This window comes from Mangifera indica, unplaced genomic scaffold, assembly GCF_011075055.1.
Source record: "Mangifera indica cultivar Alphonso unplaced genomic scaffold, CATAS_Mindica_2.1 Un_0018, whole genome shotgun sequence".
Classification (NCBI taxonomy): Eukaryota; Viridiplantae; Streptophyta; class Magnoliopsida; order Sapindales; family Anacardiaceae; genus Mangifera; species Mangifera indica.
Genome location: NW_025401110.1, coordinates 362,583 through 384,760, shown reverse-complemented (window position 1 = coordinate 384,760; position 22,178 = coordinate 362,583). Strand labels below are relative to the sequence as shown.

Here is a 22,178-nt window from a genome sequence, read left to right as displayed (position 1 = left end):
ATTTTAAAATATAAATTATTGTTATTATATTCGATAAAAATTTGTTAATATATTAATTATTATGATTAGTTGGAGATAATAAAAAAATATTATTTTATTTATATAAATTTAAAGTAAGAATATTTTAACCTTAAAAAATTAATAAATAAGGTTACAATTGTAATAAAAATCAAGATTATTAAAGCTAATAATCAGATTAGTTTTTATATTACTTATTATATTATTATTGGTAATATAAGATTATAGAAATCTTTTATTACTTAATAAACCAAATAAGATAATACAAATAATAAAAAATATATTATGAGAATAATCTTTGATTTCTATAAACTAAACCCCTCTTGAGGGTTGAAGATAATATATTCATCCACCTTTTTAATTAATGGTCTTATTTAAACATGTCAAGAGAGTTGGATCAGCTTGAAAGGGCCTAACACACATTGTAGTAGCTTGTGGGTTGACCCATGGGTTATACGAGCTGTGAAGTTCGGCTTGGCATGATACTGTACACAATTTTTTCAAAAATTTATTAATTAATTATTATTATATAGAGAATTGAATAATTTATATAAAAAATCAAAAAGTATTCATTAATGTTATGAAAAATTAAAAAGTAATAATAAATTTATTATTAATTTTATAGGAAAATCAAGACATAATATGAGAAATCTAAATTTGTTAATTATTTGTCATTACTCAGACGAGGAAAACTACAAAATTAGTATGTGAAATCCAAAAAATATAACAAAAAATAATTAAAAAATAAAAAAAACATAATTAATAGACTAGCTTGCCAAAAGCCCACGTGCCTACCCATTGAAGGTAAGACCCGAAACAATACAACTCGTTATAGCACTAGCCGTGTAGTAAACCTATATATTTTTGTTGACCGATCAAACGCAAAGACCCAACTCTATATAGGTCTTGAGTCCAATATAATCTGAGAGAATAATAGATTACTACAACCGGTCCGATCTGACTAGACACGACATACTGTCAAGTCTAGTTTATATCTTTTTAAATATTTAATTGGCCAAAGGACTTATTCTCACCCAAAATATGTAGTTTTCTCAAGTTTCTCCTTATTAACTTTGAAAATCTCATTTACCTATCTATGGTTATTTAAATTTGTTAGTTTTAGGAATAAATTCATCATTTTATATTTAATATTAAAAATAAACTTAAATTTGATCTCATTTTTCTCTTCTTAATACTAACAACTAACATTTTTCCCCTAATCCCAAGTTTTCAAAAACTATATTTTCTTTTTACGATTTTTAAATTTTCAAATCTAATTTTTTCAGCGATAACCGATGATCTCTAAGCACTATCTCTTTTCTTAGCGATGCCTCACAGCGTCGAAGGAATGAGGGAGGAATGACTAGTCAAGCTAACTATCATTGCTGTCACCAATTCATTCAATGAAAGAAGCAAGAGCGCACGTTCTACTTACCAGGTTGCTAAGACACATTGCACATCTCAAATGGCTCCGCCAACGCCTTTTCCATTCATATTAATCATTCATTTATGTTCCACTCCAGATACGACTCTTTCATATCTCATACTTCTTAGCAATGGCGTTCCTCTTAAGGGAAATCTTTGCGGCAACTCTTGTCTTCTTAATTAGCCGCTATTTGATTCGTTCTATCATCAAACGATCATCCCCTCCGCTCCCTCCAGGCCCGCCAGGATGGCCGTTGATCGGCGCTCTTCCTCTCCTGGGAGCCATGGCCCATGTCACCCTTGCCAAAATGGCCAAAAAATACGGACCTGTCATGTATCTCAAAATGGGAACACAAGACATGGTGGTGGCGTCGACTCCGGACGCCGCTCGCGCATTTCTGAAGACGCTAGACCTCAATTTCTCTAACCGTCCTCCTAATGCAGGCGCCACCAATTTGGCGTATGGTGCACAAGATTTGGTTTTTGCGGACTATGGAGCAAGGTGGAAGCTACTACGAAAGTTGAGTAATTTGCATATGCTTGGAGGAAAAGCTCTTGAGAATTGGGCGACCGTTCGCGACGCCGAGCTAGCTCACATGGTTTGTGCCATGTGCGAGACTAGCCGAAAAGGCCAGCCGGTGGTGGTGCCGGAAATGTTATCTTATGCCATGGCGAACATGATCGGCCAAGTTATACTCGGCCGTCGAGTTTTCGTGACAAAAGGCTCGGAGTCTAACGAGTTCAAGGACATGGTGGTGGAGCTGATGACATCTGCAGGATTTTTCAATATCGGTGATTTCATCCCCTCAATTGCTTGGATGGACTTACAAGGGATCGAGCGTGGAATGAAGAAATTGCACAAAAAGTTCGATGTTTTAATAACAAAAATGATTGAGGAGCATATGGCGTCGAGTCATCAACGCAAAGGAAAACCAGATTTTCTCGATGTTCTGCTGGCGAGTCTTGAGAACTCTGATGACGATCAAAGACTTACAATCACCAACATTAAAGCTCTACTCTTGGTATATATTTTTCTCTTTTCTTTTTATAATTATTTTCACATATAACGGAGCTCAGAAATTGTTGTTATTTCTGCTAGAACTTATTTACTGCTGGCACCGACACTTCCTCAAGTATTATCGAGTGGGCGATTGCAGAGATGTTGAAGAACCCTATCATTCTGAAGCGAGCACATGAGGAGATGGATCGAGTAATTGGAAGAAACCGAAGGCTTCAAGAATCAGACTTATCAAAACTCCCGTACTTACAAGCCATATGCAAAGAAACATTTCGAAAACACCCATCTACACCTCTCAACCTGCCGCGGGTCTCAACCGAAGGATGCGTTGTAAACGGCTACTACATTCCTGCAAACACCAGACTCAGTGTAAACGTCTGGGCTATAGGCCGTGACCCCAACGTGTGGGAGAATCCATTAGACTTTACACCGGAGAGATTTTTCAGTGAGAAGTATGCCAAGATTGAACCACGAGGAAATGATTTTGAGCTGATTCCATTTGGGGCAGGAAGAAGAATCTGCGCAGGAACTAGAATGGGGATTATTTTAGTTGAATATATTTTAGCAACTTTGGTGCATTCGTTTGAGTGGAGATTGCCAGATGGAGTGGAGCTAAACATGGAAGAAGCCTTTGGTCTTGCCCTGCAAAAGGCTGTGCCCCTTTCGGCTATTGTTTCACCGCGGCTTGCTCCCAATGGTTATACTTATGAGTAGTACGTTGAATCTCATCTAAAGACTTCGACATATCATGTCACTCTTTAATGTGTCTCAATAATGCCAGAAGAATGAATTGTTATCCGTGGAGAATGAATATATGAATTTCAAATTTGAGTTATGAGTAGTACGGCAGTGTGCGATCAAATAAATTGAGTTAGTTATTGATTAGTTGATTTTGACGTTGAGTAATTTTAAAGCAAAACAAAAAAAAGTAAAGGATCACCCGTATAGAAACAATATAAATAATTGGTGTATAAATATAATAAATTTAAATTACTTAATTTTATATAATATAAATTTCAAATTTTATATTTATAAGTTTTATATTTTTGAATATGAGTCTAATAATTTAAAATGATTATAGATATCAAGTGATAACGTATCCAATTAAATGACAACCTATAATGGTTGTACTTGATAAAAGGTGTTGAAAACTAAAAGACACATACATCATATAAAAACAAAATAAATGAGTACTATATAAGTTTAGTATATTAGAACTTAACACAAATTAATTAGTTTTATATTAATAAGTTTATATTATCATATTTATAAATCTAATATATTTCAACACATCACGATGAACAAATCAAATGATGATTTTAATTTTTAACTTGTCGTTCATCACATGAAATTTGGATAGTAAAACACCAGGCAAACAATGCGCACTTGCTCTTCTTGGTGGAGTGTTAGAAATGTTACTGTTGGTGGGGAGTGTTTAGGTAAAAGTAACAGAATTAGAGGCTCCCGCAGGCAAAAAGAGAGCTGAACTATGACTGGTTGGGCTTATGGTTGCTGTGTCGTAGTTCCCCACCATAATACGTCACCTCAAGAAATGAACATTAGGTAGAAGTGATAGTCTGTGTTTCGTTTAACGAAGATATACCTCTCCATAAGAGAAGGCATTTCATCAATTGGCACCCACTCAATGTGATCGGTCCACAAGCAAAAGAAAGTAAAGCTTCCCATCTAATCAATCTCGATTGTGATCATATCATTTATGTAACTATTTAGGAGGCCAACGTTTGTAACCAAAAGCATTGTAATTATACAAGGGATCACCAACGGCAAAGGGAAAGGCACCAAAACATATGCAAATATATATACTAGACACTCTTCTTGTACTTAGGATTAGCTTTGTTTTGTTGTAAGTTCAATGGCAAGGGTCATTGTACTCAATAATCTTTCTAGAGGTACTCCTCGGTGTTCGAATCCCCTTTGTGGTGTTCTTTATAATTTGTGTATTCAAATTGTCAAAATATTTTTTTCATAGACATTAATTATTAAATAACAAACTAAACCACATTTAAAATATTTTGTGTCTAACTTTTTTTCATTTGTTTGAATTTAACTACTTCCACTGTAACCAAATTTACAAATGACTCTGACAAAAATATCTTTAACAACATCTCGAGCTCCTGCAAATGCAACATTATGCAGTAGAACTGAAATATTCACCTTCTTTTCTTTAATATTAAAATTTTCATGTCATCTTATCCATCGACTAGAAACTCTGTAACTATTAAGAATGCTGGTGCTTTTCAAAACGTACTGTTTTTGTATTGAATTCATTATATTAAACTAAGATAATATTTCCAGATTCATTGACATTTATTTATATAATAGATTATCTTCACTAGAACATTATTTTTAATGAAAATCCAAAATGTGGATGCCAACTTTGCATGTAAAAAAAATATTTTTAGTGTACATTATCAAAATTTTCTAGTGATGGAAAACTACAATTGTACATCACACAAGAACTAGAATTTTAGTATAATATAAATCTAACTTATAATATTCATTCCATTGGCAAATTATGAAACTATTGGTTTGATTATATATACTTATTTTGAATACACAAATTAATCACATTTATGTGTATCATCATGTGATTAAATAGTATTTTATCATTATTTTAAAATTATCCAATCACATGATGATAAACATTAAATATATACCTATTTATATATTCAAAATGAGTATGCATAGTTTTATTGGTAAAATTAATGTTGATTTCATTTCTAGTTTGTCATTTATTTCCATACATAGTGATCATGTGGTGGAAAGTCCCATATGCATACTATATTTATACATTTTCTTTCTCGTGTGGAGAATGTAAACGCAAATTTTCATCATTAACTAGTATACACAATTTAAAAATATTATGTAAGATAAGTTACAATAACAACAATTATTGTTTGAGTAGACTCAAATAAATTTGTTACAAATATGGAAAAATAAACATGGAAATGAATGGAAACAAGGGAAAGAAAGAGATGTGCGGCCAAAGTTTTTATGTATTTAACCTGATGATTATAATGTCTATATTCACAATGTTTCACAGGTTTTTTTACATAGTACAAGGATAATACTCTTCTTCCTTTCCCTATTTTTTTTTTTCTCCTCATTCTCTTTTCCCATTTCCCCTTCTTTTATATACAAATTTTATTGGAGGGACAAAGGTTATTCGAGTCCTCCTTTTTCTCTCGACAATGACCTATGATTTTGAATTTAAATGGATAGTGTTGTTTCTATATTGACGACATAACATTTATATGAAAGTTAATGCTTTTACTAGATAAACATTACAAAAATGTTGTTGCATGAAATCCGAATTAGGATAATCTTGAAGGCTTTAAGTTAAGGAGTTGATTAGTGAGTATTCATTGTCTGCTACATCCAATTGTATTTAGAGGGTTATTTTTATACTACTCATTTTTTACCGTATAAAATGTGTTCCCCAGTTCTTGGAGTTTGTAAAGGACCTCAAGAACTATAAAAGATTTATTGCAAAAAAAAAAAAAGATTGTTGCTATATGGAGATCTTACAATATCTTTCTTGATGTTGTAAGTTGACGTTATTATAATCTCTTATATGTTGAGTGGTGTATCAATCATTTTGCATCACTTGTTGAAGATGATTGGAAGTGTGTTGTTTGCATCATAAGATGCTCAACACATGTTTCATTATTATTTGAACAGTCACAATGGATGTTCTTTGACTATAAAAGGAGTTTTAGGTGTAGGTCTTTAATAAGTTTTTCATTTGGATACTTAATAAATTGTCTTAACTTATTTCTTCTTGAGTTTGATGAATAAGGAAAATTAAGAGTTTGATGCTTCTATTGAATAAGATATGTAGCGAATGACTTTTTAGATGATATCCTAAATTGGGCATCTACCTTAAGAAGGTTGTTAACATACTTCACATTAGCTTTATCAAACATTTGGAACAAGGACATCACACTCTCCACTGCCTTGTACGGATAGCAATGAGGAGCAGTGGGATCAAATGCCCTATTTTTCATCTCTATCCTCGTCTCTGATCCATCTCTATTATAAGGATAACAAAGATTTCTCATCCCTTTATCCGCAATGAAAAATTTCCTCTCTGTACCTTTTAAACACAATATAAATATATTAAATAATAAAATTAACTAAAATTAAAACCAACCTATTTTAAATATCACAAATAACATATATTAACCACCTTGATATACATAACAAAAAAATAAATAAATTTTAAAATATAAATGATCGAAAACTTTAAAGATACGATAATATTTTAAGTAAAGATATAATATAAAACAATAGGGACAGAAATATAGGCGGGGCAAGTACACATGTATCCTTGACCCTGGCTTATCCTTGATTACAAGAATATTTTTCGTCTCCATTCTCATCTCCTCCCCCATTTCTATCAAGGAATCTCCTCCTTGTTAAGGTCAATGACTTTAAATTTGGGTCAAAATTGTTATCTCTATTGCCTTGAGCTATTCTTCAACTGTATATGGATAACTTGTACCTAAAAACTTTAAAGGCTAGTGTATGCCTAGAAAATCATATATCCGGTGTAGTTGGGTTTGGCCTACAACTGGAGTAATCTCTCACTCCCCTAATGTCCTCTCTAGTGCAACATGCACTAGTGGTGCCACTACTGGCACACTCATGCTACTTGGAGTGCAAATTATGTTTCTTATGTTGATGGCATTGAATCCCATATAGGAGGTCAAGGTAGTTGTCCCCTTGTTTTATGCCTCCTATGGGTTGGCAGTTGAAAGATTTTTATTAAACCTCTTGGTTCTCCTCATAATGATCATATAAAACCCACAAACATTATCTCATAAGCATAACTTAGTAGGTAATAACTTTAAACTTACAACAATTGACTAGTGAGTGTGATTAGCATAGCATAACACGAGCTCGACTCGGTTTATATATAACAGAGCTCGAGTTCAAGCTCAAGCTCGTCGAGCTTTTGGAAGCCAAGCTCGAACTTAGCTCAACTTGTTTCGAGCTCGAGTTTTTAACTATTTTGTTATTAAAACAACATTGTTTTAATATATATTGGTTAAAATGACGTTGTTTTGTATTAAAATTTTTAATTAACAATTTTGGCGAGTAACTCGAGCTCGACCGAGCTTTTATAGGGCTGGCTTGTTTCGGACTCGTTTGAACCGAGCTCAAACTAGAGCTTGAACAGGCTCGGTTCAAGTCCAACCCTAAGCATAAGAGACTTTTCTTAATTTTGCTTGAGTTAACAATACACATTTGGAAATTTTTTTTGGTACCAAAATCATGCTTTGATACTAACTTGTAACACTCATTTCCAAAAGTATTATCCTTTGAAGAGAAACGCTTCTACTCTTGTCTAATTAAGTATGATAAACTTAAACTATTTTAACATACATAAAACTTCACATATAAATTACCAAGAATATCTTCAATTATAACTACAACAAGAGGAGCATCAAAAGATGTCTTTAATTGTCAACAACTAGTGTATAGTAATGAAAACATGATTCAATTGTCAACAACTCATAACATAAACATAAAACATATATAATCAAAATGACAATATTACCCTCAAGTTGTCTTATCTTGCTAACCCACCCTATCACAATCATCATCCTCACTTGTTACCTCCAAAACAAAAAAGGAATGAAGAGTGAGTGATAAGTCACTCAGTTAGTAGGAGAACTTGATCCTACACATTTATAATATATCTTTTTATATAATTAAACTCTTATTTCATTTGTACTTGATCATTTAGAGTACACCTTAGGACTCAAAACTTTAATGACCTAAAATCCTTAACTTCACTTAATTATCAAGGGAACACCTTCGATCCCTAATAAGTGATGACACTTTATAGATAATGCATGTAAAATATTGGGGTGACCATTTCCCAATATTCAACAACAAACTAACGAAAGTATATTTACTCTTCCTTACGTCTCGACAACCATTATTATATCATTATTCATAATTATTGTATGTGTTTTCTGCAATATAAAAGGAGAAAAACTCTAGTTATTTTCTATAATTCTATTTACATCAATTCTTACATTGTAGATTTATGTCATTATTTGTTTTATGTTGAACCACATAAAAATTAATGACTTATTACCAGCTGTTTTAATATTTCATATTTTTGCACCTAAATCTCATTAATTTGGAATAACTTTCGATGGTGCAATTTTCCGCATCAACATATGATTTGTTTTATTGGACAATCTCACCAGGTCAACTAAGTGAGGTTGTGAAACTACTCATGTAATTTGCTCTTAAAATCCAGGAGTGTTTAACATTTGGAGATGTAATTGATTCTGTATATACAACTGTAGCTTAGTAGTTTCTATAAATAACTCCATGGCCTAGGCTTCCATGCTAGCCAAAAAAATAGAAAGCTTTCATTAACACTAAGAGGAGCGTTTGGTTCTATGAATGTTTTATTATTAAAATTAAAAAATTACTTTGAAGATAGATTACCTTAAAGATTATTGGGTATAAATTATTACTATGTTTGATTAAAGGTAATAAAAGAATACTAGTATATTATTTTACTTAAATATCATTAGGTAATTATTATAAAATATTTTTTATGTTATTTGTTATATTAATTGAAAAGAAGATTATTTTTGCTTTAAAAAAATTAATAAATAAATTATATATTATAATAAAATCAAGATTATTTTGGTAATCTTTTAATACCTAAGACAGAGGTAGTAATCAGATTACCTTTTATATTATCTGTCATATCATCATTGGTAATAAAAGATTACCATAATTTATTTTTACTTATAAACCAAATAAAATAATGTAAATAATAAAAAAAATTATTAAAGTAATCTTTAATCGCCCTCAACCAAACACATCTTAAGAATTTAAGACAATCTCGTACGTACGTCCATAGACACTTAGTATTCTGTCAGACTATATGAATCTTAGAGTATCTTTGAATATTTCAAAACACTGCAAATAAACTAAATAAAAGGTCTACCAATATGAGTTTTCATTTAACATGAAATTCATCGACCAACTAACTACTTGAAGAAAACATATAAATTGAGAATATATTTGACATAAATTAATATCTGGAGATATGTAGTGCTGTTTCTCAAGCTTGATGTTCATCATGGGTATTTACATTCCTGTCCTAAGGAATAAAAAAGTATAAAAATCATCCCCACCAAATTATGCCATTAGAAAATTTGATTCCTTTTCCTCCCACCTACGCAGCATTTTTTATTAATCAGAGTTTTTTCAGAGCTTCAATAGTGAGAACTGAGTATTTAAATCATGGCCATGCCAAGTACATAGTTTGGTTACATAATGCAGCCATCAGAATTGTGGTGGCTATGGTGGCTCGACATGTGCTCAGCTATAGTCAGATTTGAAGTTGGTAAAGAGACCCGGGAGGCAAGAAGGCTATGGAACAAATTGCATAAGCCAACCGACTAAAACAATTAAGAATCTGAATGAGATTACCAAATGAAAACTGACCCACATTGCCGGCGATGAAGAGGTTGGCTTATTCCTTGAACCAGTCTTTGACTGCAAAATATGAATAAAAAAAGGTGATGGATACTGGGATTAGACAATTGTTCGCTGTTGGTTTCAAGTGTGTTTAGGAGTAAATGAGTTTGAATGTGTTCGGAGTTGTATTGGATTATTGAGTTTTTAATTATATTTTGTTTAGATAGTTACAATGTTTAGAGAAAATAACCTTCAAGGAAATATTGATTAAGGCTTTATATAATATAATTTTCCAAAGAAAATATTATTTAAAATTAGTAAGAGAAGTCTGTAATTGTAATATTATTCTTGTTGTATTCTGATTCTTTCTCTCATAGTACAATCTGTTTGATATTGCCTTATTTTAAATAATAATCGAACCATACAATGGTACCCTTAAATGATTAACTTAATTTAAAATTTCTGCATATTTGAATAATACAATGGTTGAACATCATACCGTAAAATGAGCTTCCCTGCCATCCTCCATGAATTATTTAACTCAGCCTTGTTAATTAATATTAGAAAATATCATACGATAACAGTTACTGTTGAACAAGTTACTGTTGAATAAATTACTATGTCTATCAAGATTTACACAATTGGATATACCAATGACTTGCACACGTAGCAGTGCTCTTGTTTGTTTGGTTCGGTGAGACTTGAAATACTTGCAATTCATTCAACATCTCAAATGAATTTCAAACCCTTATATATTCCAACCATCCACATTGATTCTGTCGCTCAACCGAGTGGAAGCCGCTCCTTTGAGAAGAAATGACACTACTCCAAGACTCCTTCCTGCTGGAGGAGGGCCTTGCCTTGGTTCTCCTCTTCTTCATAACACGCTTTTTCGTTCATTCTCTCTTCAGGAGATCAAGACCACCGCTCCCTCCAGAACCACAGGGGTTTCCCATCGTCGGCGCCCTCCCCCTCATAGGCAGCCAGCCCCATGTCGGCTTAGCCAAAATGGCCAAAAAGTACGGCCCAATCATGTATCTGAAATTCGGAAGCCAAGACATGGTGGTGGCCTCAACCCCGGAAGCCGCTAAAGCCTTCCTCAAAAACCAGGATCTCAATTTCTCAAACCGTCCAACCGATGCAGGCGTCCACCATATGGCCTATGACGGACAAGACATGGTTAACGCTGAATATGGACCCAGATGGACATTGCTGCGCAAAGTGTGTAATACTCATATGTTTGGTAGTAAAGCCATGGAAAATTGGGCACATTTTCGGGTGTCCGAGGTCGGCCTCATGCTTCAGGATTTGCTTGAGGCTAACCGGAAAGGCGAGCCCGTATTGATGCCTACAATGTTATCGTATCTTACGGCGAATGTGATCGGACAGGTGGTTCTCAGCCGTCGTGTTTTTGCAACAAATAGTTCGGAATCGGATGAGTTTAAGGTTCTGGTTGTGGAGATGATGAAGTATGCAGCGGTTTTATTGGTGGGGGATATCATTCCGGCCTTGGGTTTCTTGGACAGAGGCACCCAGCAGAAAATGAAGAAATTACACAAACAAGTCGATTCCATGATAACGAAGATGATTGAGGAACATATTGCCACCAGTCATGAGCATAAAGAACACCCTGATGTGCTTGACACTATTTTGACTTACGGAGACAAGCCAGACGACGAAAGACTTAGTAACGATAACATCAACGGACTCCTCCTGGTATCTCTTAAACACTTCTTTTAGTTAGAGTTTTATTTGATTTGTAAATCAGCTCATGGACCGGAGGAGGAAGGGACAAGGAGGGGCAATTGCCCCCTTGGATCCATTAATATAAATTGATTTTTTTATATATGAATACATATTTGATATTTGATATGTATTACAATGTAACTAAATATTATTTTATTATAATTCAAATTAGATAATTATAATTTTACTATAATTTCTGACTAAGCGCGTGACTCAACTAGACTATTCAAACTTGTGCTAGAACTTATTTGTGGCCGGCACGGATACATCATCGAGCATCATCGAATGGGCCCTGACGGAGATGTTGATGAATCCAACCATCTTTAAGAAGGCACACGAGGAGATGGATAAAGTAATCGGAAGAGGCCGGAGGCTCGAAGAAGCTGACATTCCGAAGCTCCCATACTTACAAGCCATATGCAAAGAAACCTTAAGAAAACACCCCCCAACACCACTCAATCTGCCTCGCCTCTCATCCGAAGATTGCATTGTAAACGGCTACTTCATCCCCAAAAACACTCGCCTCCAAGTAAACATTTGGGCAATCGGCCGCGACCCCGACGTGTGGGAGAACCCATTAGAGTTTGCACCAGAGCGGTTTTTGAGTGAAAAGAATAAGAAGATTGATCCTCGAGGAAACGACTTCGAGTTGATCCCATTTGGAGCTCGAAGAAGAATGTGTGCTGGAGTGAGAATGGGAATGGTTCAAGTTGAGTACGTTTTGGGAAGCTTAATTCATTCGTTTGACTGGAAATTACCAGAGGGAGTTAAAGAGTTAGACATGGAAGAAATTTTCGGCCTCACACTGCAAAAAGCTGTGCCTCTTTCGGCTATGGTTTCCCCAAGACTTGCCCCGGGTGCCTATGTTTAACAACAGATAATCAAGCTCCTAAATTTGCCAGAAATGTCTGGTCTTTTCATATTTGCCATAAAAGCTGCAACAATATATATATATTTTTTACAGAGTAATTTGTATTTGGTTGCAATCAGCGTTGTATTCCCAGCTAAAATAATGAGAGAGAGAAAAAATTGTATTCGTTTGCTTCTCAATTTTGTATTTAGTATAGCGCGTAGATAGAAAATACAAGAACAAGGAAAATTCGATATATGAATTATATAAGTATAATATCACGAATAATAAAAAATATGTTTATAAAAAAATATTTTTAAAATTTGCATTCGAAAAAAGTATGAAACGTATATATACGAGTTTAATATAATATATCATCAATAATATGTTTCTAAAAATACGATAGTATCATAATAGTTTTAATACTTTTCATAAATCTTCTATTGAAAATTAATATAACAACTTAAATATAAAGTATTTAATTAACTATTAAACCTAATTAACTTAATACATAATCAAAATTTTTTTGTATAACTTAATACATCCAACACGCATCTACCTGCACTAAAAGCGGATTCCGATGCTACAGTTGACACTGGAGGTGTTAGTAGATCTTGGGCAATGGGTGTAAGCATAGGAAAAGTTTTTGCCTTGTCTTTCCACCATGTCAAAACGTCTAGTTTTTCAACATTATATCTTTAAACAATTTTTGGATAATAGTTAATTTTGATATAATTATAAAATTGACTATAATATGTACTTTGACTAGCAATTTGTTCACCTTTGTGCAACAGAGACCATATGCGTAACTTGTTTTTACCTGAACTATCAGAACTTACCTTCAATGCAGAATATACCTAAATACTATATATATTAGGTAAAAAATCTTGAACATATTCAACAGAATTAACATTGCTATTAATTGATAAATTTTCATTAATAACACCAAATAAATTTTGTAATCCATTAGTTTTTGCCCTAGGATCTAAAACAGTAGCTGCAGAATAAAGTAAAGGAATTTCGTTTCAATATTTTTAAAATTTTTGTTCCATTTGCATACATATATTCTGAAAAGCACGATGAGAGTGATGATACTTATGTTTTTTTAAAAATATCACTTATTGTTACCATATTATATATTATAAAACAAATTGTTGGATTATACACACATGAGTAATGATTTGTGGCTTTCTTCCATAACTCTAATAAGTTTATTAAAGTCGTAGCTATTTTTTAATTTTGATCTGTCAAAAAAATAGGATCTATCGAATCTTTTGGTTGGGGATTAAAGTATTGTGTTATAGGAACTTCATATGCTTTCAACATGAGATATGTTGAATTTCATATCATTTTAATATCTATTTTTAATTTTTTTCTTCTCAACCCCATTGATATACATAATTGATGATATATTTGTATCTGTGACAGGGAAAATAAAATGTATGTAATGACATATCTAATTACTTCTAAATGTTTTTTAACTAAGTTCAAGCTTTTTTGAGTAATTAAATTAATAATATGACATGCACATCTAACATGAAATAATTTTTCATTAAATGGAGGAGACAAATGATTATATATATATTCAATAACTTTATCATTATTTTTAGCATTATCAAAAGTAATTGAAAAAATAGAATTATTAATTTTATATTCCTCAAAAATATTTACTAATGCATGATAAATTGTAAGATTATCATGCGGATATTCTAAATTTCTAATTGCAATATTTTTTTTGCATAATTGTCAATCATAATTAATATAATGGGCAGTTGTACAAAGATACTCTATATATTGATTTGTAGCAGTCCATAAATCATAAGTTATTGAAATAACACCATTAAAATTACTTAATTCTCCAATAATTTTTATTTTCATTAATTCATAATTTCTCAATATATCTAACCTAAAAGTTGACTTAGGAATTCTTCTAAATGCTGGTTAAATACTATTTTGCATAATCTATTCTAAAATTTCATCTTCTACATAACTAAAAAGTTGATTAGAAACAACTACATACCTGGCTATGTAACATTGCATCTTTATTTGATTATATGTAAAAGTCAACATTTCTCCCATATGCTGGAACCACTCAGACCTCTTGCTGAAGTGTCACTTGGACCAACGGATCGCAATCTGGTGAATGCAATTTGTTTTTGTCCTTTGAGCTTACATGAAATTTTTTTTACAGTAATCAGTAACATGTCAACGAAGATGTCCCGTCTCACTTATACTTGCACATGTTAAACAAGAACCACAATGTTTACATACTGCAAGACGAATTAATTTTTCGTCAATTGTTTTCTCTATTCTATCGAAGTGCTCTCATACCATTGACATTTGTTTTTTTTTTCTCTGTCGAATAATGCAAACCTATACCTGTACCATTTTCACCCATTAGTGCTCCACCTATTCCACTTTGTGCATCATCAATAATATCATTAGCACCAGCATGATAATATTCAAATGAATTGAATTCATTTGACATTGACTCAATTTATAATATTTTGTAACGATAAAATAAAAATAAAAATGAAATTATAAACATAAAGTATTGTGAATTCAGATATTTTTCAAAAGAGAGTTAATGAAAGAAAATAAAATTGAAAATATAATGAAATAATTGAAATTGAGAGATTGAGAAATTTGTAATTGTAAATGAAAGTAAAAATGAAAAATTGAATAGGTTTTTATAGAGAAAAAAATAAATAAATTTAAAAATTTAAAAAAAAATTAAGCAACTGCTATTGGCCAGAGCCAACGACTTCTGCTACAAAAGGCAGAAGCCGTTGCTTCTGCTGCAAAAGTAGAACAACTTCTGCCATTTGCCAGAAGCATCTTTCGCCAAGTGGCAGAATCAGCTTCTGTCATTTTGCATAAGTCTGCTTTTGCCGTAAGAAGAAAAAAATTATTTTTTATTTTATTTTGTAAATAATATCAGGTTAGCCCATGGGCCTAATACTAAAACCCTCAACCCGGCCCGATATGCCCATGGGCCTAGCCCGACACTCTATAGTGCCAGTCGGGTCTTATCACATTGGGTTTCTTTTTTCGTGTTTTGGGAGGCCCAACCCAATTAATGTGTCTATAGATGAGTGATAATGGTTGTTTGCAATGAATAAAATTCTTAGGAAAAAAAATTTTGGTTATTATTTGAAATTTGTTGTAGAATCCTGCTTTCTGACTTTCATGGAAAGACATTGTTAAAATTGCTTGTCAAACGGGGAATGTATAACATTGTTGATGAACATCAAATTCTTCACTAGATGCCATCAAGTTTAGTCATAGCTGCTAAAGAGGCAGTGGCTCTTTGAAATTGATACTTTGATACTTGACCAATATTTTTGGCTTATCTTCTTTTTCCTCAAATACTATATTATTAGATTTTTTTTCTAAGCTTTAATTTCCTATATTAGAGGTTACTTGATACGGTATAAGAGTGATATTGACTTCTTGCACTTGAATCCTAGCATTCTAGGGGGCAAATTTAACAGAAAGTATTGGTTTGTGTGTGGATTCACACTTGTGTTTGTATGTGCATGAAACTACTTGTCTTTTTCATTATTTGACCATACATGTGAGATTCATTTTAGATTGACTGAAAGGTATTGTAAATGGATCCTACCATTCTATTAGGTATATTTAGTATAAGTGTTGGTTATAAAACTTGTTTTTGTGTGTTATTGAATCTGTGTCAAGTCCATTATTCCACCATATATGTGAGGGAACATTTTAAGTTTAAGGACAATTTTATAATAATTTAAGCTTTTGGGTTAACGGCCATTCAACATATCATGGTGGTTTCAATAATTTTGGATTGTGAAATTTGAAAGTTGGATGTGGAGGTCTCTCTCAGGTAGATTGATAACGGGTTAGAATTATCATAGTACGCATATCATTATCATCGGTGGTATAGTGATTGACTCTCTTGCCGAGATGATCTTCAGAGAGGTAAGAAAAATCACACAACAGGACAAAAATCAATTATTTATCTTCATGTAAGAATGTAAAGGCAGAAAAACCTTAGAAGAAAGAGTTAAGAAAAATAATAATTGCAACAACAGATAGTCATCCGGCTATAATTAAAAGTAATTATATTAAGGGAAATTATAAAAAAATAGCCAAAATTTAGGGGGTTTGATTAAATTGCCCAAACTATTCAGGTTTAAGCAAAAATACCCAGATTTTGTGAAATGACAAAACTGCCCCCATATATAAACACAGCAAATTTCTTACTTTCCACAGTCATTTCACTGTGCAAATTCAAAGAAAATTCAAAATTTCCCACTTTCCCACTGTCATCTCACGGTCAACCAGATTTTCGTCGATTTTCTTGCTTTTCGGTAACCGCAAATGGCAAAGAAGGTTAGTATATCTCTCATAATCTCGTTTGAATCAAGTTATTGTTCATATTATTGAGATTTGATTGAGATTTTGAGGTTTGAAATTTTAGGATTTCGATTTGAACAATACTTAAAATGTTTTGATTCTTGGTTGTTTTCGTTGAATTGATTGAGAGGTTTTGTATTATACAACGTGTAGATTTGATTTATGAAAAAATTTTGGCCAAAACAACCAAATTTTGGCCACAAATGGCTGTCGAAGGATTGGTAGTCTGACCGTGGGAACAGTATTTCCCACGGTCAAATGATTTCTCCCACGGTCAGCAGACATTGACCGTGGGTTAGGGGGGTACAATAGCTTTGTTAAAATATTGGGGAGTCGGAGAGATTCCTTAGAACACAGCAGATTTTTCTGAAATTTGTCATATAACAGTTGACCTGTTTTAAAAAGGAATTTTAATGAGGAGGTAAATTGAGAATTTTGTTATCTAGGGTTTCTGATCGTGTAGTTTTCGAATTTTATATCCGTTTTTTCAGTTTTAGGGTTTTTCCATATGTAATTATCAAATTTGAGATTCGATTTTTCTAATTTTGGAGCTTTTGACACAATTTACGATGTAATAACGTAATTTTAACTCAATATTTTGATTTTTTCATTTATAGGATATATTGATTCGTGTTTTTGAATTTCAGTTCCGTTTTTTCGAATTTCACCGTTTTATGATAGATCGATTCGTATTTTTCAGATTTCCGAAGAATTTTTCAATTGTTGCCATTCTAAGATTTTTCAACTTTTAGAATTCGAATTTCAATTCCCTTTTTTTGAATTTCACCGTTTTACGATAGATCGACTCGTATTTTTCGATTGTTGCCATTCTAGGGATTTTCAACTTTTAGAATTCGAATTTCAGTTCCGTTTTTTCGAATTTCACTGTTTTACGATAGATGGACTCGTATTTCAGATTTTCGAAGAATTTTTTGATTATTGTCATTCTAGGGTTTTTCAACTTTTAAAATTCGAATTTCAGTTTTGTTTTTTTCGAATTTCATCGTTTTACGATATATTGACTCGTATTTTTTAGATTTTCGAAGAATTTTTTGATTGTTGTTATTCTAGGGTTTTTCAACTTTTAGAATTCGAATTTCAGTTCTGTTTTTTCAAATTTCACCGTTTTACGATAGATCGACTCTTATTTTTAAGATTTCTGAAGAATTTTTTGATTGTTACCATTCTAGGGTTTTTCAACTTTTAGAATTCGAATTTCAGTTACGTTTTTTCGAATTTCACTGTTTTACGAGATATAGACTCGTATTTTTCAGATTTTTGAAGAATTTTTTGATTGTTGTCATTCTAGGGTTATTCAACTTTTAGAATTCGAATTTCAGTTTTGTTTTTTCGAATTTCATCGTTTTACGATATATCGACTCGTATTTTTCAGATTTCCGAAGAATTTTTTGATTATTGTCATTCTAGGATATTTCAACTTTTAGAATTCGAATTTCAATTCCGTTTTTTTGAATTTCACTGTTTTCAGGATATATCAAATCATATTTTCTTATTTTCAATCGATTTTTTGATTGTTAACATTCTATGGTATTTCAACTTATAGAAATCACATTTCATTGAAGTTTTTCCGTATTTTACCGTTTTTGGCTATATCGACTCGTATTTTCTAGATTTCAATCAATTTTTTAATTATTGACATTTTAAGGTATTTCAACGTCTAGAATTCAAACAATCTTATTTGTTAAGTTTTGTCATTTACTTTTTGATTATTTCGTATTTTTCTTCTTTTTATGTTTTTTGCACGAATACGTTTGGTTACAAATTTGTTTTTTTGAATGTCTAACGAATTTTTAAAATTTGTGTAGGATAATTCTCGCAAAAGAAAACGGATTGACGGCGAGCTGCGAATCCCCGATGAGTTCAGACATTTTCGGCCAGATGCGATATGTCGTGCACGGGTTGAAATTTGAATTCTAAAAATTAAAAAACCCTAGAATGACAACAATCGAAAAATTCTTCAAAAATCAGAAAAAATACGGGTCAATCTATCATAAAACGGTGAAATTCGAAAAAAATGGAACTGAAATTCGAATTCTAAAAGTTGAAAAACTCTAAAATGGCAACAATCAAAAAATTCTTCAGAAATCTAAAAAATACGAATTGATCTATCGTAAAACGGTGAAATTTAAAAAAATAGAACTGAAATTCAAATTCTAAAAGTTGAAAAACCCTAGAATGGTAACAATTGAAAAATTCTTCGAAAATCTGAAAAATACGAGTCGATATCTCGTAAACGGTGAAATTCAAAAAAACAAAACTGAAATTCAAATTCTAAAAGTTGAAAAATCCTAGAATGACGACAATTGAAAAATTCTTCGGAAATATGAAAAATACGAGTCGATATATCAAAATGCCCCCCAAATTTTAATAACATTTCGTTTGACCCCTCAATTATCTATTCCTAAAATTTCATTGAAAAATTTATAATGCTCTTATAATGTTTAATTTCACAATACCCCCTAATTTTAATAAAACTTTATTTAACCCCTTCTAGTGAGTGAGGAGGTTTATATAAATGAAGGGAAGGGTAATTTTGGTATTTTAGAGAAAGTCATGGGTATTTTGGCTTAGGAATAGTAAATTTGGGCATTTTTGCTTGAAAATAATGACTTTGGGCATTTTTGCTTAGTGGGAGGGTATTTTGACCATTTTTTATAATTTCCCATATTAATCGTTCATTTATGTTCCACTCCAGATAAGACTCTTTCATATCTCATACTTCTTAGCGATGGCGTTCCTCTTAAGGGAAATCTTCGCGGCAACTCTTCTCTTCTTCATTACCCGCTATTTGATTCGTTCTATCATCAAAAGATCATCACCTCCGCTCCCTCCAGGCCCGCCAGGATGGCCGTTGGTCGGCGCTCTTCCTCTCCTGGGAGCCATGCCCCATGTCACCCTTGCCAAAATGGCCAAAAAATACGGACCAGTCATGTATCTCAAAATGGGAACACAAGATATGGTGGTGGCGTCGACTCCGGACGCAGCTCGCGCATTTCTGAAGACTCTAGACCTCAATTTCTCTAACCGTCCTCCTAATGCAGGCGCCACCCATTTGGCGTATGGTGCACAAGATTTGGTTTTTGCGGACTATGGAGCAAGGTGGAAGCTACTACGAAAGTTGAGTAATTTGCATATGCTTGGAGGAAAAGCTCTTGAGAATTGGGCGACCGTTCGCGAAGCCGAGCTAGCTCACATGGTTTGTGCCATGTGCGAGACTAGCCGAAAAGGCCAGCCGGTGGTGGTGCCGGAAATGTTATCTTATGCCATGGCGAACATGATCGGCCAAGTTATACTCAGCCGTCGAGTTTTCGTGACAAAAGGCTCGGAGTCTAACGAGTTCAAGGACATGGTGGTGGAGCTGATGACATCTGCAGGATTTTTCAATATCGGTGATTTCATCCCCTCAATTGCTTGGATGGACTTACAAGGGATCGAGCGTGGAATGAAGAAATTGCACAAAAAGTTCGATGTTTTAATAACAAAAATGATTGAGGAGCATATGGCGTCGAGTCATCAACGCAAAGGAAAACCAGATTTTCTCGATGTTCTGCTGGCGAGTCTTGAGAACTCTGATGACGATCAAAGGCTTACAATCACCAACATTAAAGCTCTACTCTTGGTATATATTTTTCTCTTTTCTTTTTATAATTATTTTCACATATAACGGAGCTCAGAAATTGTTGTTATTTCTGCTAGAACTTATTTACTGCTGGCACCGACACTTCCTCAAGTATTATCGAATGGGCGATTGCAGAGATGTTGAAGAACCCTATCATTCTGAAGCGAGCACATGAGGAGATGGATCGAGGAATTGGAAGAAGCCGAAGGCTTCAAGAATCAGACTTATCAAAACTCCCATACTTACAAGCCATATGCAAAGAAACATTTCGAAAACACCCATCTACACCTCTCAACCTGCCGCGGGTCTCAACTGAAGGATGCGTTGTAAACGGCTACTACATTCCTGCAAACACGAGACTCAGTGTAAACATCTGGGCTATAGGCCGTGACCCCAACGTGTGGGAGAATCCATTAGACTTTACACCGGAGAGATTTTTCAGTGAGAAGTATGCCAAGATTGAACCACGGGGAAATGATTTTGAGCTAATTCCATTTGGGGCAGGAAGAAGAATCTGCGCAGGAACTAGAATGGGGATTATTTTAGTTGAATATATTTTAGCAACTTTGGTGCATTCGTTTGAGTGGAGATTGCCAGATGGAGTGGAGCTAAACATGGAAGAAGCCTTTGGTCTTGCCCTGCAAAAGGCTGTGCCACTTTCGGCTATTGTTTCACCGCGGCTTGCTCCTAGTGGTTATACTTATGAGTAGTACGTTGAATCTTATCTAAAGACTTCGACATATCATATCACTCTTTAATATATCTCAAAAATGCCAGTAGAATGAATTGTCATCCGAGGAGAATGAATGTATGAATGGCAGTGTACGTTCAAATAAATTGAGATAATTTTAAAGCAAAACAAAAAAGTGTAAGGGTCACCCGTATAACAACAATATAAATAATTGGTGTATAAATGTAATAAATTTAAATTAATTAATTTTATGTAATATAAATTTCAAATTTTATATTTATGGGTTTTATATTTTTTAATATGATATCAAAATTTAAAAACAAAATAGGTGGGTCTAATAGTCTAAAATGATTATAGATATCAAGTGATAACGTATTCAATTAAATGATAGGTCTAATAACCTATAATGATTATAGTTAATAAAGGGTGTTGAAAACTAAAAGACTTATGCATCACATAAAAATAATATAAATGAATGGTATATAACGTTAATATGTTAAAACTTAACACAAATTAATTAGTTTTATATTATATAAGTTTTGATTATCAAATTTATAGATCTAATATATTTCAACACATCATGATGAATAAATCAAAATGATTTTAACTTTTAACTTGTCATTCATATCATGAAATTTGGATAGTAAAACACCAGGCAAACAATACGTACTTGCTCTTCTTGGTGGAGTGTTAGAAATGTTACTGTTGGTGGGGAGTGTTTCGGTGAAAGTAACAGAATTAGAGGCTCCTGCAGGCAAAAAGAGAGCTGAACTATGATTGGTTGGCCTTATGGTTGTTGTGTCGTAGTTCCCCACCATAATACATCACCTCAAGAAATGAACATTGGGTAGAAGTAATAGTCTGTGTTTCGTCTAACGAAGAGATACCTCTCCATCAGAGAAGGCATTTCATCAATTGGCAC

At 33.0% G+C, this 22,178-nt stretch overlaps 3 protein-coding genes across 3 annotated transcripts; all 3 read left to right on the top strand.

Annotated features, from left to right (window-relative positions):
* The first annotated feature begins 1,518 nt into the window (after positions 1 to 1,518).
* On the top strand, positions 1,519 to 3,303 carry LOC123205875 (flavonoid 3',5'-hydroxylase 2-like). Its single transcript, XM_044622928.1, has 2 exons — positions 1,519 to 2,465; positions 2,543 to 3,303. The coding sequence occupies exons 1-2, from the start codon at positions 1,575 to 1,577 to the stop codon at positions 3,173 to 3,175; spliced, it is 1,524 nt and encodes a 507-aa protein (XP_044478863.1). The 5' UTR covers positions 1,519 to 1,574; the 3' UTR covers positions 3,176 to 3,303.
* A 7,453-nt stretch (positions 3,304 to 10,756) lies between these two features.
* On the top strand, positions 10,757 to 12,617 carry LOC123205865 (flavonoid 3',5'-hydroxylase 1-like). Its single transcript, XM_044622911.1, has 2 exons — positions 10,757 to 11,656; positions 11,928 to 12,617. Exons 1-2 carry the CDS (start codon positions 10,757 to 10,759, stop codon positions 12,555 to 12,557), a joined length of 1,530 nt encoding a protein of 509 aa, XP_044478846.1. The 3' UTR covers positions 12,558 to 12,617.
* Positions 12,618 to 19,674: 7,057 nt separating this feature from the next.
* On the top strand, positions 19,675 to 21,425 carry LOC123205879 (flavonoid 3',5'-hydroxylase 2-like). Its single transcript, XM_044622934.1, has 2 exons — positions 19,675 to 20,565; positions 20,643 to 21,425. Exons 1-2 carry the CDS (start codon positions 19,675 to 19,677, stop codon positions 21,273 to 21,275), a joined length of 1,524 nt encoding a protein of 507 aa, XP_044478869.1. The 3' UTR covers positions 21,276 to 21,425.
* Positions 21,426 to 22,178: the final 753 nt, after the last annotated feature.

Bases quoted from the DNA above. Each gene is read 5' to 3' on its own strand.
- LOC123205875 (XM_044622928.1), top strand. From the start codon at position 1,575: ATGGCGTTCCTCTTAAGGGAAATCTTTGCGGCAACTCTTGTCTTCTTA. The intron at 2,466-2,542 runs GTATATATTTTT...TATTTCTGCTAG, and splicing joins ACATTAAAGCTCTACTCTTG to AACTTATTTACTGCTGGCAC.
- LOC123205865 (XM_044622911.1), top strand. From the start codon at position 10,757: ATGACACTACTCCAAGACTCCTTCCTGCTGGAGGAGGGCCTTGCCTTG. The intron at 11,657-11,927 runs GTATCTCTTAAA...AACTTGTGCTAG, and splicing joins ACATCAACGGACTCCTCCTG to AACTTATTTGTGGCCGGCAC.
- LOC123205879 (XM_044622934.1), top strand. From the start codon at position 19,675: ATGGCGTTCCTCTTAAGGGAAATCTTCGCGGCAACTCTTCTCTTCTTC. The intron at 20,566-20,642 runs GTATATATTTTT...TATTTCTGCTAG, and splicing joins ACATTAAAGCTCTACTCTTG to AACTTATTTACTGCTGGCAC.